Below are 18,356 nucleotides of genomic sequence, written 5' to 3'. Positions count from 1 at the left end.
AAAAAGAAAAAGAGGTCTACATACCACCTTGAGCTGCGACTTGGCCGCGCCGGCCTTGTCCTTGGCGTTGCGCTCGCGCTTCTGCTGTGCTTTGGCTCCCTGGTAAAATTTTCCTGGTTAGAACTAGAGCGCCGTGGCGAGGGTATAGTACGCGACGGGGGTGCGGCGAGAAGATGGTGACTTACGTTGCCCATTGTGAATATTTGTTCTCCGAGATACAGGGTTTGTGAAGTGTCTATCCGCAGGTATCTTTGAGATAGGTTTCAAGTGCGAGGCGAGGGGACAGGAAAAGGAAAAAAAAAATTGCGGGGATTGTCAGTGGCCCGGCTGAGGCTTTTGGTTGGCTGGAGCTCGGAAAAGTCCGCGGCCGCTAACAAATCGGGCTTCCAAGACGAGGTGCGTGCGACGATCTTGCGCCGATTTCTTCACTAGAAAAAAACTATGTAGACTGAAAATGCAGAGGACTGCATAATCTAAATTGCATCGTGTCTCACCTGCCCTTCAATTAAAAAGTCCCATTGTGGCAGCGATGGTATGACACGGCTTGTTCCCGGATCTGACGCCACGCTATCTATCCCTGGTATCCTTGGTATAGTTGCCTATTCAGGTAGTCGGCTCTGGAGATCGGGTACCTGCACCAAACCATTAATATGCAAGCAGACTGGGCATTATGACGTCGTATAACTGTTTGCTATCAAGTTTATAAATAAACTCCAACTCAACTAATCTTGCAGGCACATGAAAAATCGATGTTGAATGCAAGGCTGAAGCATCTACACGGCTTGCCCTGGAGCAACAGCACTTTATTTTCTAGCGTTGGTGATGGAATGTATTCTATAGATGACAATGCCATTGCTTCCTGCTTTACAACAATCCATCTTGCAGGGCAGGCTCTATCATGGGTTCTCAAATGTACTTTCGACCTTTGCGGACGATTCTCTTCTTCACGCTATCGCCAGCAAATTGGCCTGTACCGTCATCCTTGGTAGTTTTCATCTACTATTCAGCATCGGAAGCACCTGTCGGCCATTCAAACGTCAGCAATCCTACATTTCCTGGCCCAATCTCCTCCCTCATTTTCGCCTCAAAGGCCTTGATATCCACCTGCGCCATCAATTCCGCCTTTTTAAAATCCGTCACATTCCTCACGACAATCTTGATCAAATTCGGAAGTTGATCAAGCACATCCCTCCACTCTGCACATACATCGCATTCATGCAAAAGTCGCCAAGCCGAGCTCCTGCTGCTGCTGCTGCTCCGTCCCCTCTTTTGCCAGGCGACATCAAGCCGAATAGAGGTGACGCTGCAGCGCTGGTCGTAGCCCAGTCTTGTCTCGACGAGCTTTCGAAAGTGAAGCGCCTCGACAAAGCGCAGCGTGTTGCGACCGTAAAACATTTGGATGCCCGCAAAGTACATGGCGCGGCAGGCGAGGAGGATGCTGACCAACGGCGACCAGGCAGCACTGCCGCGGGTGGTGGACGACTTTTTGACTGGGACAAACCGCGCCTTGGGAAGTAGCAAGAGCGGCTCATCGTGGACAAGAAGCGGGTAGAGTACTTGAACAAGAAGCTCGTGAGGGAGACGAGCGAGTTGCGAAGGCTGCTTGTCGTCTCGGGGTGTGATTTCACGGGCGATGAGCGGCTCAGGCTGGGTAGCACCGTCGTCGCTCTCTCGCAGCTCTTGTGACTGTTTTCGTTTTAGATTTTTCGTCATTTTTTTTTTTTTTCAACAGCTTTTTCCTGACTTGAACTTTTTTTTTTTGTTTTTGGGCAGCGATATAAAACGAAATGCGTGTATGGTGAATTCACGGCGCACCCCAGGTCAGCATCGTTAACGAGGTTAGTTATTGCAGCCACGAGCAAGTTCTCTGCCCTTCGTGCGGAGCTATAAAAGTATCATATAATACAAATTGGCGAACCATTTGCCAGCATCTGCAGCCTTGTCTGTTTGGAGAATCGGTATGGAGCGTTCTTCAGCGCCCGCCTGCCTGCCTGCCTCTTTTGGATGCTTCGATTCTAGTACGTAGGGGCTGAACTTGTTTCTGTTTGATGGCATGAATAATCGGTCACGGCTTGTGATGATGGCCAAAATGGACACGAACTGACAAGAAAACATGTCTTTTCATTTCCTGAAGCCCCAATTCTTCTCTTCATCTGTGTATAGGCAGCCATCTCCAGGACGCAATAAAGAGGGGCAGACGGATAAGTCGGCATTACTGCATTCAACAAAGGAAGGAGTGAGCTAGGGATCCCGCCATGGCCGTCAAAAAGTTGGCGACAACCTGCGGTTCTCATACGGTCGTGTCTTGTCTGCCTGGCAACGAGTTGCCATATTTATACTACAGGTGCCGACTCCAACGCCAGTAAAAACGAACCTGCCTGCAACTACTTTACAATGTTTGGCATTTCAATAATGCGGGGTAGATATGCGTACTATACAATTTATTTACAAATCAACTTGTTATCTGTCTGGTTTGACTTGTGGAGTGTCACCAGGCTAGCCACCGTTTCCAAAACTACCTATAGATATGACGTGACTAAACTAGTTTTCAATTCTACCCTCATCTTCTTTCGCCCGGCCCTTGTATTCAACTCCAACCCAGCGCCGTATGCAAAAACGGCGTAGGCCCACGTCTTCTTCCACCTGTAACGGGTTGGTTGCCAATGCTCGGCCAACGGGTACCGGAATCGGCTTGAGTAACTAGCCAGCTCGCCCGGCTGCTGTCCATAGCCGACATGGAGGTGCGCGCCTATATCGCGCGGCCATTTAGTCAAAACTTTGTCGTGGGCGTGTATGTTTCAAAAAAGTACAATTGAGTTTAAAACTTATAAACATGACTGACATTCTGGCCCTTTTAGCTTGCTGTTCTGTCTGCCCGGCATCTACACGGCCCTGACGGGTCTCGGTGCCGGTGGCGGGCATCCATCCTCGGCAGACGTGGCCAACAAGACCAATGCCATTCTCTACGGCCTCTTTTCCCTCGTCGGCTTCTTTGGCGGCGTGCTCGTCAACGTGCTCAGGCCAAAGACGTGCCTCATGATGGGCTCCCTGGGCTATCCGTTGTACGTCGGCGGCCTCTGGTACTATGACCGGACCGGGCACTCTTGGTTTCCTCTTCTTGGCGGAGCCGTGCTGGGGCTCACTGGTGGCTTCTTGTGGTCGACGGCCGCGTTTGTTCAGTTTGCGTATGCTCAAGAAAAGGACAAGGCTCTTGTAAGTGCCAGACAGATCCCCAAAGTATTGTGTGCAATGGGGGGGAAGGGGGGGGCTGACCAAGAGAAATCAGTACATTAGCGTTCAATGGATGCTGCGGAGCTTTGGCGCCATGGTTGGAAGCTCCATCTCGCTGAGCTTGAATATTCATCAGACTCATCCAGTCGGTGTGTCAGACGCCGTATACATTGTCTTTATCGTGTTGCATGCAAGTGCATTCTTCATCGCCATGGTCTTTATCGTGCACCCGAAAGATGTGGTGCGGAAAGACGGCTCGCACATTGCGGCCTCGAGAGACTCCAAAGTCTGGTATGAAGTCAAGGAAACAGTCAAACTAATGACAACACGCAAATATCTCATTCTGGCACCGGCACAACTTGGCTGTGAGATGGGTCTGGCACTTGTCAGCAGTGTCAATGGTTTGTTCACTCCCCCTTCTCAAAAGAAAATCTGAAATCATACAATTAACTCCCGAAAAGGTCGCTTCTTCAATTTGAGAACCCGATCCGTCAACAATTTTGCTTACCAGACTATCCAAATACTAATCCCCGGCTTGCTCATCTGCATCCTCGACGGCCGCTTCGTCCGGTCCCGTCGTCACCGCGGCCTATTCGGCATCGCAGTCATGGGCACCGTCGCCATAGCCGGATGCGTAGGCCTCATGAGCTGGTTAGAGGTACACCGCGTCGAGTCCCGTCGAGTCTCGGATCCCTTTGACTGGACGGACCCCGAATTCGGCGGCATCATGGCGTGCTTCCTCTTGTTCGGCGCCACGTATGCGGGCTACCAGATGTGTATCGAATACAACTTGTCGTCGACGGCGGTTGACCCGGCAAAACTGGCACGAGTGGCGGGAATGTTTAAATTCTACTCGACCTTTGGAATGATGGTTTCGTTTCTCTTGGCCGGGGAGCGGGTTCCATTCATTAGACAGGCGAGCCTGCAGCTTTCGTGAGTTTAGTAAAGTTGCACGAGCGGTAATGTGCAGTCACTGACTAGTATCATAGCTTTTTTGTACTTGGTATCATTGGTGTCGTCTGGGTGCTCATTTTTCATGTCGCAGACACTGACTATCCCTCTCAGGAGGGGCTTCCCAGACCGAAAGAGACTGACAAGGAGTGCAAGGAAGAGGAGCGGAATATTTGAGCAGTACATACATGGCAGCAGCTTTGCAGAGTATTGTCAAATTAGATTAAACATATTTGATACAAGGGTCGTGATTTAATCATGATGATAGAGAAAGACAGTATAAGCCAAGACAATCTGTGCTTCCTCCTTGTTGATTCTATCGTATGCTTCACTTGTAGCTCATCTTGCTTTTTTTTTTTTCTCTGGAAATACCAGGTATAAGATTCGACACCTGCCAAGCACAAATCTCTTGGCTGGCTTGGCTTTCATAGTGAGAGCCAATCTGCGGGATCCGGCGGTTAGCGCCAGCAAAGCCTCATTTTTAGTTCATGTTGCGTGTTGCATATGTACCTCGTAGGGCGTTTCGATGCCAGTGAACATTTCAGCAGGCTGAAAGATGTTTGGGTGTATTCCGTACAATAGATACTTTGGTCAATGCAAAGTCAGGAGAGAGTAAAAGGTACACGGGCGCCTCTTTGAAAACTACTAAATTGACCGCAGAAAGCAGTCGGCCTACCGTGTAGACATGTTCGACCCCACGTTCAGGAACATCCAGAGCTGCATGGCCCCAGATCAGGCTAGCTGGCCATTTTGAACAACATCTTTCGATTTTGGATTCCGAATACGCAAATATTGGACAAGGGCTAGTTGCCCGAGCCTCGTCTCAGCTTTCCCCGCAATGTACCCCAGAATCTGCAGCGGGGGCTTTTTCAATCAAATCCCAACAATATACTCCAATGATCGCCCCTCACTTCTCCTTGTCTATATTGAAATTGTGCAGAACAATGTAAGTGGGGAGTTTGGGGAAATCAACCAAGTTCATTGCGGCCGACTCTCGGCATTCGTCTCTCAAGTTTCAACAAGGGTCCCATCACTTTCCCCCCCCCCCCCCCGTTGTTGGATCTACTCTCAGCCAACCATTTGCAATCACGAAGTGTTACCGAATCTCTGAGCGTTTGCAAATTCATTCATCACTGTAAAAAAGAGATGGGTCATAACATTGAAGAGAGCGAGGGCAATGTCACCACTATTGAGAATCTCAAAGTTGTGGCAGACACTGATACTCATCACCTGTCACCAGAGGAGGACAGACGTATCATGCGTAAGCTGGATCTATGGTAGGCAAAAAAAAAAAAAAAAAAAAAAGAACATGAGAGAATCGTCAGTTCATAGAGGTTTCGCTAATTCCATCAGCCTGCTCCCCATCATGGCAACTAGTTATTTTTTTCAATACCTCGACAAGTCGGCACTCGGCTCGACAGCCATTCTGGGCCTTCGTCACGACCTTGGTCTCTCTGGCTCAGACTACTCCTGGTCCAGTAGCATATACTACTTTGGTTACATCGTCGCCTCGTACCCTGCCGGAGTCGTAATGATTCGCTGGAGAGTTGGCAAGGCAATCACTGCGTCCATGTTAGTTTCACGGCCTTGACTTTCTCCATCCCTGCAACTTTTCCCGGCTGACCTTTTGCGCAAAGTCTTGTATGGGGCTCTATACTGATGCTCACGGCCGTCTGTCATGATGCGGCCAGTCTCCTCGCCACACGCTTTTTCCTCGGCGTCGCCGAGTCGGCCATTGCACCGGGTCTGACAATCATCATTTCCATGTTTTACAAGAAATCCGAGCAGCCTCTCCGTCATGCGGCTTGGTTTCTTGGCAACACCTCGGCCGGCTTATTCGGCGGGTTGCTGAATTACGGCATCGGCCATATGAGCAGCATTGCGCCTTGGAAGGTTTGTTTTTGTTCATCCCTCCTTCCAACCCACCCCAATTGATTGACCAATCACGCCCTGACAACTTTTTTTTCAAAAGGCTTCATTTCTCATCCTGGGTAGTATAACTATTGCTTGGTCGTGCGCCAACGTCTTTCTTCTTCCAGATGAGCCATCCAATGCCTGGTTCTTTAGCAAGGCCGACCGGGAAAAGGTCGTCATTCGAGTTCAGGAGAACTTGACTGGTATAAAAAACGACGAGCTCAAATGGAACCAAGTCCGTGAGGCGCTGCTCGACCCGAAAACCTGGTTCTTGGTTCTCATCCATTTTTCGTCCAATATTCCCAATGGCGGAGTCACTACGGTAAGCAGATACAGCCTCGACGCGCGCAACAAATCTAACCTTGCAGTAGTTTCGCTCCATTATTCTTCGAGGCGTCGGATTTAGCACATTTGACACTCTTCTTCTTCAATGTGTCCCATATCTGGTTCAGCTTGCTCTCGTTATCCTGTGCACAGGAGGCAGCAGCTACCTCAAAAATACTCGAACATACTGGATGATGCTCACCTTTGCCACCGCCCTCGTAGGCGCTGCCCTCGTTCGGCAAATGCCTGAAGAAAACAAATGGGGTCAATATGCAGGCACCTGTTTGATGGGTGCAAACTCGGCGTCCTTTCCCTTGCTCATGTCCATGGTGTCTGGAAATATTGGCGGATTTACCAAGAAGACAACCGTCAATGCCTTGGTAAGTCGATATTCAAACTTGGCCACCAAAGAACCACCTCCTTTTCTAATGTTGATGTAGACTTTTACTGCGTTTTGCGCAGGCAACATTATTGGTCCTCAGCTGTTCTTTGAGCGGGAAGCGCCATCATATAGTTCTGGCTTTGTCGCTCTCATCATATGTCAGACAGCCTGCTTTATACTATGCCTTTTGATGCGGTTCTATCTCATGTGGGTGAACCGCAGTCGTCATCGACACGAAAATAGTACCGAGCTAGCCGATGAAGACATTGTGCAGACGCAAGCCTTGATGGCAATGATGGACAGGACGGACAAGGAAATTAAAGGGTTTAGATATGTGTATTAAGATGGCATTTGTTTGCACAACACCTAATCATTCACGCGTTGGTCGTGATGACAGGGCACCTTCATTCCATACTGTTTAGCAGCCGCATCGTGTTCCACGTCTTGCGGACAGCATCCAAACTTCAGCCTGCAACCCTCTGACAAGTACACCATCTACTCCGCATTCCCTTTCAAGTCTCGTCGACTTTCCACCTTAGAAATGCCGCTTTTCAATCTTGCACTTCTCCACACACGCATCAATCTGCGCCGCCACGCCCGCCGGCAGCGCCGCGCGAATCCTGTCAATGTCCGCGCCCGAGATGGCGTCGCCCAGCTGCGTGGCAATGACGTCGTCGGGCAGCGCAAACGCCTGGTCGGCGACGAAGCCGAAGCCGCCGTCCTCGGCCGAGAAGACGGTCAGCGCGGTGGCGTCGTCGCACTCTGGGTTGATTTGCGTGTGCAGCGCGCCCTGGTCAAAGACGGTCAGCGTGTTGGGCGCCAGCTCGTTGCGGATGACGCGCTGCTGCTGCTGCTGCACCGTCTGCCCGTCAGCAGCTCCGGCGGCGGCGGCGGCGCCGAGCTCTGGGATTGTCTCGGTGACGAGCCGCCCGGAGAGGAGGACGAGCATCTCGGCGGCGCGGGGGTGAATGTGCAGCTTGCTGATGGAGCAACCTGTGGAAAAAAACGTCAGGAGGCAGATTGCATCTAGAAGGCAGACAAAATGTTTCATTTTCGAAAAAAAAAAAAAGACGTACCGGGAAACCTGGCGGCTGCGATGCTGGTGCCTGTGCCGACCATGGCGGGAAACGTCTGGCGGTTCGCAATGGACTGGAAGCCGTTCTGGCCAAGATCAAAGACAAAGTCCTTGTCATCAGCCAAGATACTGTATCGCTCCGCAAAACTTTAACGTCGAGGTCGAGTTAGTCACCAAATTCATTTCAGGTGCTCATGTGAGATTCAATACGTGCCTATCAGCCATGCGCAGACGAGCGGCTTTGCTGAGTTCAGCGCCTGGCTTCGTCTGATTAGTCGGCGCAGAAACTGCAGTAGGAGACATGGCCAGAACGGCTGCAATAATGGAGATGGCGTTGAATATCATGGTAACTTTTTTGACTAAGGGATGAACTGTGAAAAGGTGTTTGGTATCGCAAGGTGCTTTAATATGGGATGTGTGATAATGGTGTATCTGTGTGTTTTCGAAACTGTCGGGTTCCCAGCATCCTTATATATTCGCCAGATATATAATTGATTTGAAATTATCAGAGTCATATTCATTACAAAAAATATTTCTAACAATAGTCAGTAAGCGGCACAGTCATGGCAAGCCATCGCAGCGCTCTTCAGCAGACGAGAGCAAAGCGTAAATATTCCAAATAACAGTCGATACTTACCATTACTGGACACATTCTAGGCAAGCGTCTTCACAGCCGAAATCATACTTTAGCTAGATCAAAGAGATCCATTAATTGAAAAGGCTGTGCATGCAAAATGGTATGCCTGCCTGCTCAATACGCCGTTGTTAGGCGACTTGGCGTATTCACCGTCAGCGCTGTCGTATTTGCCGCCCCGCTGGCGTATTCCGGGCGTATCGCACGATCAACCCATGCGACAAATTTCTTCAGTGGCTTTTCATTTGTCATTCTTCAACTCAGCATCAGCCGTCCATCGCTTTGCTCGCAACCGCACATTATGGACTCACAGGGAAGGTAGATCATCTATCTTGTCGCTGATGGGAGTCATTCAGGCTGCACTGCCCAGAGTGGACTTGATCGCGCACATTGTTTCCGGCCACCACGTCTCGCCCTCGGCCAGGTCAAGCACAAAGCCCTGCGTCTCTATGAAGCGAATGATGCGGCCCAGCTCCCAGTGTCCAATGTCGCCGATCCACCACACACCGTCCAGGAGCATCACCAGCACCAGCCAGTGCGCGAAAATGTCCATGGCGGGCTTGTGCGCCGCCTCGAGCGGCAGCGGCTCCTCGTCGTCGTCATCGGCGCCGCGCGACTGCGCCGGACTCTCCTCGACCGGCATGCAGTCGAGCGCCCGCTGCACGAGACGGAGAAAGTCAAACGGGACCTGGTTCAAAAACGCCATGATGCGTCGCCGCCACAGCTTGGAAGGCGTCGCGGACGTCACGCGCGCCAGATACCGCACCAGCCACGCGGGAACATCCTCCAGCGCCCCGAAATCATGGGGTTTTCGCGGTAGAGTGTGGAAAGCTTCATTGCCCATGACGGTGTGGAAGAGCTCTTCGAGGAGCACGAGAGCTGTGCCGCATGCCTCTAATTTGTCGTCGAGTGGCTCCGAGCTGAGCTCGAGCTTCCCATTTCGGGCTCTCAGTTTCGCCAGGGCGGCTTCGTATGTGGTGGAAATAATGGGCAGCAACAGGCGTCTTGTCTCTTCTGCAGGACCGTCTTCAGACGTGTATGTGCTCTGATCGCCCTCTGGTGGGCCAGACGGCGATGCAAGCAGCTCGACCTCTTCCTCCTCCGCCCTTGCATCGGAACGTGGTGAAGCAGGTCTACCGTTGGAGCGCAGCCCGGGCTGCAAAAGCCCAACAAATGCTACGTGCGCCGCGCGTATGGACGTGATCCACTGCGATTGAAAGGGCAGCACGTCGTTGGAAAGCAAGATTCGCAACTGCTTGGCCCGTCTGGCCAGCAGCACGCGCACGTAGTGGCACGAGAGGGCGTACAGCACCATTAAAGCGGCGTTGGGTAAGACGGCTTGGAACTGCCTCTCCTTGATGTCGTTTTGCAACTGGTCCAGCGAGGTCTGGTGGTGACGGTCCGCCAGTCTCAGCAAGTCACAAATATCCTCGAGCTTAGCGGGCGACGTGGCCCAGCTCCCCATCATATCATGGCACTTGCAGGACGCGGCCAGGGCGAGGATGGAGTGCATGACGGCCGGGTTCGTAAACGCCAAGTTGGGCATGCCGATTTGCAGTGGGAACATGTCTTCCTTGCCGTGTGGAATCACTCGGCTGGTGTGTGTAATGTAGTGGCTGAAGAGCTCCAGCTCGCAGGCACTCAGCATGGGCAGGCTTTGCACGCGGCCGCTGTCAACGGTTGGCGGAACGGCGGAACCATCAGCGTCATGAATGCCAGCATTCGCTGAGATTGGATCAGTAGATGTCGAGTCTGTCATTTCCAAGCCTGGGTCACGAGGCCTCTGCCGTCCATGTCCCTCAGAGACGCTGCCAGTGGCTGCTTCATCACTGGCGTCTGCAGCAGTCACATATTCACAATTGACATTCTGCTTCAAGCAGCGCGAACATTTGGGCTTTTCCTCATCACACTGATCGAATTGTCAATTAGAAACGCGAGCGACTTGTAATTGAAAGATTTCCCACCTTTTTCCTCAGCCCCTTGCATCTCATGCAGCCCTTTCTAGATTTCAAATGAGCCCTGCGCTGGCGGGAGGAGTCGCTAGGATTCCTGGTGGTATTAGGGGACATGTCTCACGCCTCGAAGCATCATCGTGTAGCCTGTGCCTTGTGGGAGCCAATCCGGCGGTATAGCACGGCTCTCTCTCGGTTTGAATGAGGTGTTATCGGATGGTAGACCATGACCTGGTCAGGCTGATGATGGCTGAACTACAGAGTACAGTAAGTATAAACTAGTGGCCTTACATTTAGGGCACTGAATCACAGGCCAACGAGTGTCAGAGGGGATTGATGAGCCAAGACCACTGAATTAATTTCAAAATTAAATTTGTTCCTTGTCTTTTTGCAATTTTTTCACTCGTACGGAATGGATAATTCGTGATCAATCGTGGCTGTAGTTAATGTGACGGTGGCAAGGTGGCAGCAGCCGTCACAAACCTCGTCAGAGCGAGTGCCGAATCACCCAAACACAAAAAAAAAAAAAAAAATTAGTTGTATATCATCAGGCCTAGTTTGTCTTTCCTTGCAGCTGCAACGTATCAACAGATTCTTGCAGCCGCCCGATCAAGCCGGCCAGATCAAAGATGCGCGCAGTCCAAATCTATACGCCTACCTGATCTCGGCCAGCTCAGTAACTTTGCGCCAATACACTGGCGTGGAAAGATTGCCCTGTGCTTCATCAAACGCCTCATGTATACATGGTTGCACCTAAAGACAGCACATGAGATGAATTATACGCCGCTCTTTTACATGTTGTTTTGCCGCTAGAACTGGCTGGTTCAGCGCCATGTTCTGTCTCACAAGTCGGAAGTCACAGTCAGTGTTTTCTGGTTCCCTTTAAAAGTATGAAAACCCAAATACCTATCTTGAGAGGGTAAAAAAATCCAGGCCTTTATTGAAGGAGGATCAACACCGTTGACGAACTGGGGGTGCCTGGCCGAGATTGATGGCCAACATGTGTCAGCCCCAGTCCACCACGACCGCCGACTCTGCAAACAGGCAGACACGCTTCACGCGCGCCTCAGTCATCCATCCATCCACTACTACATCTGACTCACAAGCATCCGCCTCCGAAAGGCTCCAAGCCGCGCTCGACAGCTCCCACATCATCATTTTCATTATCCATATAGAGCCACGTCTTGAAAGCAAAATTTCTGCATTACTGAGCAAAAGAGCTCCTTTACCGACCGCAAATGGCGCCCACTGATGTGCCCGCGCCAGACGCGATAACTCACGACGAGTTTACAGCCCTCCTCGATGAATACCCATCTCTGGTTGAAAAAATCTCCCAGACAAAAGGATGTACGCTTTTCACGAAAATTCTCCCCTCTTCAAAATCTGACTATTTTTTTTTCTTCTTATTCAAAACGCCCCCCCGCTGACAAATTCCTCAGCCAAACCCGGCCAGAAAACTCTGCAGCAGCTCGACCAGTACCGCTACGGCACGGCCATCGCCAACTTTGCCGCTGGCGCATTGCCCCCCAAGGAGATGACGCTCGAGGACGTCAAGCTCCTCGTGGAGTGGAAGCTGCGCCACGGCAAGTTTCGTCCCATGCTCATGGGCCTCGCCTCATCCAACAACGCCACCGCGGCGCGGCGCACCATTGCCGCCATCATCAAAAACTACCGCAGCAGCAGCGCAGACGCGTCCTCTTCCTCTTCATCTTCCTCTTCCTCCTCTCCCTCCGCCGCCGCCGTCGCCGCGGCGCTCACCGGCCTCTCCAAGCTCCGCGGCATCGGCCCCGCTACAGCGTCGCTCTTGTTGAGCGTGCACGACCCAACGCGCGTCATCTTCTTCTCGGACGAGGCGTTTTACTGGCTGTGCGGGGACGGCAAGGTGACGAAGCTAAAGTATAGTAATAGAGAGTACGAGATGCTGCGCCAAAACATGGAATCGCTGGTCCAGAGGCTGCGCGTGAGCGCGACAGATGTGGAAAAGGTGGCATATGTGCTGTTTAAGCGCAATGGACCCGAGGGTGCCGAGTCGGATGAAAAGGCAGAGGCAGAGCCAAACACTCCCAAGCCTGCCAAGGACAAGAAGAGTAAAAAGACGGCAGAGACCGAAACGATGGCAAAGACGGCAAAAGTTACAGAAAAGAAGGTAAAAAATATCAGTAGTGTGAAAAAGGCGTCGACAAAGAGAAAGCATACAAAAGGCAACGACGACGAGCAAGCAGCAGGCACAAGACAGTCAAAACGAGTCAAAAAGTAAAACAGATAATTCGCGAGGCTAACGTAAAACTATCATTTCATGCAATTGCAGGCGCCTTGCTCCTGAGCAACAAAACATCAAACAATCCCTTTCTCCTTTGCGTCAGCGCCTCTTTTCATCTTTTTTTTTGTTTCGCCCACACTTTTGGCACAAGAGCTCCATGGCGCATCTGCCAAACTCTAGTCAAACAACGTTTGCAGGAGCGGCAATAGACATCTATTTGTCCTTCTTGGCCTCCTTGGCCTGGGTAGCCTCGTACTGGTCACCGAGGTCGTTGTAGCTCTTGTGCAGCTGCTCGCTCTGCTTCTTGAGCGTCTGGAGGTCCTGCTCCTTGGCGGCGAGCTGCTTCTTGAGGGCAGCCACCTCATCCGAGGGCTTGACGGTCAAGTTCTTGTTGCTGTCGTAGGCGCGAACGCGCTCCTCAAGGCGGATGATGTCCTTGATCATCACATAGGTGCGGTTGAGGATCAGCGAGAGGAAGAGGGTGAAGCCGCAGAGGTACATGTTGCGCTGGGCATAAAACTTGCGGGCCTGTACTTCGGTGCGCTCGTGGCCGAGGACGACACTGCGGGAAAGCAGTCGAGTTAGTATTCAGGTTCCAATGGATTCCTTCTTGATGTGGCTGGGAGGAGCTACATACGTTCCGCCGCCGCGAGCAGCCTGCTCCATAGACTCAGCCAGTTCCATCTGGACACGGTAGACACGGTTGACAGAATCGACGAAGAGGACGAGGATGAAAACAAAGGTAATCTTGAGCCAGTACTGAATCTGACGGATGGTCTTGTTCTCGGAGACGAAACTAGACAGTTATTAGTGCCTGTGGCCCCATGCGTGTTCATTGTGAGAGCTGCATACGTAAGAATGGCACGGCGAGCGTTGTGAGGCAGGGGAACAATCAGGAACATGAATAGCGCCATCTCAAACATGAGAAGAGCGAATACCTAGCATGGCGCAGTCAGTGCATTGTTTTTGTCGGCAGTCATTATTACAGCCGGATCCAGCCATCGCAGGAGCAAACGCACGAGAGTGTAGTAGAGCGTCATGGTGACTAGAGTCTGCCTGCGCTTGGATGCACTAGAAAGCTTGCGGGATTTCGTATGGTGACGTTGCGAGAAGGGGGGGGTTCGAGTTAGGCGCGAATGCGCGAGATTGAGAGCGACGGAGAGAAGAGCGAGTAGAAGCAAAAAAGTGTCGCTGCGATGATCTCCTTTGGCAAGGTTATGTGTAAAGTGGTGACAAAGAAGGAAGCTGTTGAAAAGGTGGCCAGTTTTCCCACAGCCGAGGGGCCATGCAAGTAAGTGACTGCAGAGCTCTGCCCCCCCGCTGGATCGGGTCTAGAAGCTCTGTGCAAGCTTGCTTTTTTGCTGGGACGCGCCTCACACTGACGACCTTGCGACGTCATCGTTTTCAGCGCTGCCAGGGTCGGTTGGTAGCAGTGTGGCTAAAGCTTTCCGGTGGCTGGCCGGTGGCTGGCCAGTGGCATCGCAGGTAAGTGGGGCCAACAACAGTCAGAAACGGGCTTCACGATGCCATCTATTATTTCTTGGCCATGATTCACAGCGAATATTGTTCATTTGCAAGGTAGATTCGTAGATCTGCATTATACACCACTACTGCGCCGCCAATGGCCAGCCGCTGAACCGTTCCTGAGCTAGCCCTGGCCTCCAACTTTTTAGACGCAACACTCCCAAGGCAGAATCCCAATGGACCTTAGCTAATTCCCGGAACTGCGGTTATGATGTGTCTGCATGCTTCCTGCTCTACAAGTATCAAAAATCGTCTCCGCGGAATTTGGCTGGCGGCCGCCTGTTTCTGGTGGCTCGGTCCATTCGCTTTCGCACCACCACATCTTGGTCATCTTCTTCCTCTTCTTCCTCTTCTTCCTCCACACCGTTCACGCTCGTGGCCTCATCCTCCTCCTCTTCACCCCGCGAGTCTTGCCTGTAGGCCTTTGACGCATCATCTTCGCCAGCCGTAGACCACTCCTGGCTGTCTCCAACCTCGTCAGACTCATCTTGTTCAGCTCGTCCCTGGCGCATCGTCTGTGGGGATGCGCTCAAGCTGTCACGCCATGGCAATGCCGTAGCGAGATCCTTCAGCCGCCACGCAGGCTCGGCCATTTCGAGCACTAGCTTCGGCACGGGACGTGGATGTTTCCTAGGCCGTCCACTGCCTGGCCGTGCACCACCGCGTCTGCCCGCTGCCTTGACCTTGTCAACTTTGGTCGGCGTCTCCGATGCTCTGGCGCGCAGGATACGCCTAGTCCTAATGCCCCCGTTGGGTGTTGCTTCCTCGACCAAGCCGTCCTCGTCCTCTGCCGCTGATTCCTGCCACTGCGTCTGCGGTATAGATTCGCGAGTGCGATACATGTCTTGGTCCGAACTAGTTCTTTCCAGCCCTCGTTTGCGTTTTACTGCTCGGTTTAGCGGTGGAATGTATGCTGACTGCATATCATCATCGTCATCGTCGTCGTCGTCTTTCACAATTGTCCGCCGCCTCCTTCGCCTTGCTCCAGGCTTTTTGCGCTCCATCTTCTTCTGCTCTGGCTTTGGTGCCTTTCGCGCAACGCCCGTGCTGGCAGCCGATCGTGGTGGTCGCCCTGGCTTCACTGGCTTCTGGCCTGTCTTAGTGTCAAGAAGCTTCTTGGTGAGGTTCGGAAAGTTTTCGCCGTAATTGAAAAACAGCTCTTCACCCGCTTGGATGTCTCGCAAAGCCGTAAACTTGATTCTGAACTCGCCGTTAACGTAAAGAATTCGTGGTGTGATATTAGAGCCGGTGCGATCATGTTCAGTCGCATGGTTGATATAGCGGCTGAGGTTTCCATAAGTTGCGGCATCGACCCAGATGCCTTCATGCTCCAGCAGAGTGAAGACGTAAGAGATGTTAGACTCTTCATCAAACACATCACCGCGACGAGCCTCTCTTCGTACACCTTCGTCATGAGTAATGAGCTCACCCACATATTCAATCACGAAACCATCCTGAGCAATATCCTCCGCCGTAAACAATCCATATCCAACCCCATCTAGTTGGCTCTGACCCAGGATAAGCTTCTTGCTGCCTCCCCGCTGGAGCTCGCAATTCTGGCAACCAGTTTCATGCAATACATGAGCGTTGGCATTATGCGGATCGGCTCTTTCCAAGGCACCGCATGTTCCACAGAGCTCTGGGTCGCATTCGCGGTTGAGTTGTACGCAGATGCATGGTTTATCTTTTTGCTTGGCCTGGCAGCTCTTGCCCGTAGCCCGGCATGGGCATCCAGTAAATTTGTATGAGCACGTATCTACCGTGCATCTACACCACTTCTCGCAGAGTAGGCCCATTTGAACACAACGACACTTCTGAGTACAAGGACCCTCGTGCGAACACGGTTCGATTATTTCACGGCGTTGGTGCTCATGCGATTTTATGTGGTCCTGCCAGTCCCCAATAAGGATTTTTCGACGATTATCGTACCATGACAGTGCTTTGACTCGCGGTGGTTCTAAGCGCGTGGCTTCTGGTAATTTGACAGCCAGCGACCTGAACTTGATATAGACGGCGCAACATTTGCGATCCAAAATATCTGCAGCGAAACAGATTGGGTCTCTTTGCAGCTTGCTTTGGTCGAGCGTTAAGAATATCGATTTCAGAAGCCTCATCTCTTCCTCTGCCCAAGGTCTCAACTCCTGCATCTGGCTCACTGGAGGTGTTGATAGGTAGCATTCCCGGCGACATGGCAGCTCAGTGAGCTCACTCACGCTAGTACCGACGCTCTCTAATGCCAGCTTTCGTCGTCGTTGCTTGAGAAGGTCGGACAGCGGCATCACAGCTGACAAAGAAAAGGTCTGCTTGAGGTTTTCCTTGTCATACTCGCCGTGGTCGCAAGAATGACTGTGGCAAATGAGACAGCCCAGTATGCTATAAGTGGCCAGATGCGCTTCAGTCGTCTTATACACATCTCCTTGCGTTCCGGTACCTGCATCCTTTGCGGCAGCCTTTGGATCCAAAACGCCGTCGACAGACTCCTCGAGCAGTAGACTCCTTCGAAGCTCAATCCTACTCGCCAGTGGCAAGTCATCGTTATCGAAAACCTGTTTGAATGCGTCTGTAAATAACGCCGCAGCCTTTCTCGCATCCTGGCTAGCCGAATTACCATCAGTCGCCTCGCGGCTGGATCGGATAATGTCTGACTTTTGCTGGGCCGTCATTTTATCACTAGGCTCCTGGCTAGCCATATGAGCGACCAATGTGGCCTTTGTACAGTTGGCTATGCCAAGCTGCTCCAACCACGTATCGAGATATAGGGATACGGTGGCTGCGCGCTCTGTTTGGATCGTGAGAATGACCTTTTCCTCCCGGTTCATCGGCTTAAAGCCCGATTCTGTATCAATTTGTTCGAGCTCCTTTAGCCATAGATTGTACTTTGGCTCCTCGCTGCTGTCAAGGTCACGGAGGTGTGGGACGAATGTCAACATCGTATTTGGCGTGAGGACGTTTTTCTTTATTTCGACATGATGAAATCGGTATCTTGGGACCCTTTCTGTCGCTGTTTTGATCGCTTTGATCTCGTAATGTTCCTCTCGCGTGTCCTTGCGGGTTTTCAAATGTTGCTGTATATTAAGCTCAGTATTGGTGTACCTGATCCTTGAATTTTTCAGCTCACCTTGAATTTAATTCTCATAGTTTCTCCTTTCTTCTGTGGAACGGCGCCAGTCCCCAATCCCTGAAAGAGGTCTGCGCCGTTCCTAACGCGCCATTCTGTAGGTTCGAGGGCCTCAATCGCATGCGCGACTAGTCGCGAGTGGTCTTGTCGGACCCCTTTCAGAAACTCTTGTAGAGTCTTGGCCAGATCGGCCTTGTCCCATTGCTTTTCTACAATACTAGCACGAGAAGATCTCGATGGCGGCGCGGCGAATTGTGGCATCTGCATCGGAAAGCTGTGAGGTTGGGCTCCTGTGGAAGTTGCAGCGTTGCTTGCGATCGGTACTTGCGACTCGGTTCGGGCCTCGGATCGTCTAAGGGGTGGCGGACTGATCTCTTTCATGTTTTTCGGCACATCGCTTAGATCAGATGCCGAGCTGGCCGGTGTGGTAGATCTCGAGGCGTATGTTTTGGTGCCGCTGCTGGCGAGGTGGGATGGCGGTCCATTGCCCAAAAGTATGGAGGAGGGTGGAGGGATTGCGGCTGATGGGCAGGTATATGCGCTTATAGGGTTAAAATAAAGGGAGGTGTAGGGTTGTGGCTGCGCAGGAGATCGTAGGTGGAAGTCGTCGGGATGCGACGCTCGTGACAGGGTGTCATAGTCACGCTTCGACATTGCGCAAACGTCAGTCTCGTCTGTTCCACAACCAGCGTCCCCTACTGCAGACCGTCAGCAGGCGCGTGGCATCTAGAGTGCTTCCTTTACTGTGCAAGCTCCGTGGCTGTGACGTTGTTGGTTTCAAGGCGGCACGATCATGTTGTGCGGTGCAGTAGCCTTCGTTGTTGGAGGTGGTAAATCCGCGAAACGCCCACGCCCATCGCGCGCGTCTAGTACGGCACTACGGATAGGTACCTGTGGTCTTGCTGTCACCAAGCCACTTACTTGGCTGCCCTCACCCATTTTGCACTCCACCGGCCTACCCTGCATGCATTGATGGGGGAAAAACCAACAA

The 18,356-nt window shown here is 51.9% G+C and overlaps 8 protein-coding genes across 8 annotated transcripts; 3 read left to right on the top strand and 5 right to left on the bottom strand.

Moving 5' to 3' along the window:
- Positions 1-999: 999 nt before the first annotated feature.
- Positions 1,000-1,713, bottom strand: BBA_00284 (uncharacterized protein; the record flags this gene model as incomplete). The annotated part of the gene is made up of 1 exon (XM_008595381.1): positions 1,000-1,713. One exon carries the CDS (start codon positions 1,711-1,713, stop codon positions 1,000-1,002), a length of 714 nt encoding a protein of 237 aa, XP_008593603.1.
- A 1,022-nt stretch (positions 1,714-2,735) lies between these two features.
- Positions 2,736-4,359, top strand: BBA_00283 (membrane transporter; the record flags this gene model as incomplete). The annotated part of the gene is made up of 5 exons (XM_008595380.1): positions 2,736-2,791; positions 2,859-3,213; positions 3,287-3,632; positions 3,693-4,164; positions 4,221-4,359. 5 exons carry the CDS (start codon positions 2,736-2,738, stop codon positions 4,357-4,359), a joined length of 1,368 nt encoding a protein of 455 aa, XP_008593602.1.
- A 969-nt stretch (positions 4,360-5,328) lies between these two features.
- On the top strand, positions 5,329-7,145 carry BBA_00282 (MFS allantoate transporter, putative; the record flags this gene model as incomplete). The annotated part of the gene is made up of 6 exons (XM_008595379.1): positions 5,329-5,459; positions 5,536-5,754; positions 5,820-6,075; positions 6,155-6,418; positions 6,468-6,800; positions 6,861-7,145. The coding sequence occupies 6 exons, from the start codon at positions 5,329-5,331 to the stop codon at positions 7,143-7,145; spliced, it is 1,488 nt and encodes a 495-aa protein (XP_008593601.1).
- Positions 7,146-7,337: 192 nt separating this feature from the next.
- BBA_00281 (cupin-like protein) lies at positions 7,338-8,222 on the bottom strand (the record flags this gene model as incomplete). The annotated part of the gene is made up of 3 exons (XM_008595378.1): positions 7,338-7,795; positions 7,879-8,014; positions 8,088-8,222. 3 exons carry the CDS (start codon positions 8,220-8,222, stop codon positions 7,338-7,340), a joined length of 729 nt encoding a protein of 242 aa, XP_008593600.1.
- Positions 8,223-8,863: 641 nt separating this feature from the next.
- BBA_00280 (C6 transcription factor, putative) lies at positions 8,864-10,270 on the bottom strand (the record flags this gene model as incomplete). The annotated part of the gene is made up of 1 exon (XM_008595377.1): positions 8,864-10,270. One exon carries the CDS (start codon positions 10,268-10,270, stop codon positions 8,864-8,866), a length of 1,407 nt encoding a protein of 468 aa, XP_008593599.1.
- A 1,431-nt stretch (positions 10,271-11,701) lies between these two features.
- Positions 11,702-12,720, top strand: BBA_00279 (uncharacterized protein; the record flags this gene model as incomplete). The annotated part of the gene is made up of 2 exons (XM_008595376.1): positions 11,702-11,810; positions 11,903-12,720. The coding sequence occupies 2 exons, from the start codon at positions 11,702-11,704 to the stop codon at positions 12,718-12,720; spliced, it is 927 nt and encodes a 308-aa protein (XP_008593598.1).
- Positions 12,721-12,936: 216 nt separating this feature from the next.
- BBA_00278 (endoplasmic reticulum transmembrane protein) lies at positions 12,937-13,763 on the bottom strand (the record flags this gene model as incomplete). The annotated part of the gene is made up of 4 exons (XM_008595375.1): positions 12,937-13,285; positions 13,361-13,519; positions 13,576-13,661; positions 13,743-13,763. The coding sequence occupies 4 exons, from the start codon at positions 13,761-13,763 to the stop codon at positions 12,937-12,939; spliced, it is 615 nt and encodes a 204-aa protein (XP_008593597.1).
- A 726-nt stretch (positions 13,764-14,489) lies between these two features.
- Positions 14,490-18,019, bottom strand: BBA_00277 (SET domain-containing protein; the record flags this gene model as incomplete). The annotated part of the gene is made up of 2 exons (XM_008595374.1): positions 14,490-17,312; positions 17,366-18,019. The coding sequence occupies 2 exons, from the start codon at positions 18,017-18,019 to the stop codon at positions 14,490-14,492; spliced, it is 3,477 nt and encodes a 1,158-aa protein (XP_008593596.1).
- Positions 18,020-18,356: the final 337 nt, after the last annotated feature.

The sequence above is a fragment of the Beauveria bassiana genome, assembly GCF_000280675.1.
Source record: "Beauveria bassiana ARSEF 2860 unplaced genomic scaffold BBA_S00001, whole genome shotgun sequence".
In the NCBI taxonomy this organism is placed as follows: domain Eukaryota; kingdom Fungi; phylum Ascomycota; class Sordariomycetes; order Hypocreales; family Cordycipitaceae; genus Beauveria; species Beauveria bassiana.
Note: the sequence above shows the minus strand (reverse complement) of the source record. Positions and strands in the feature narration are given on the sequence as shown.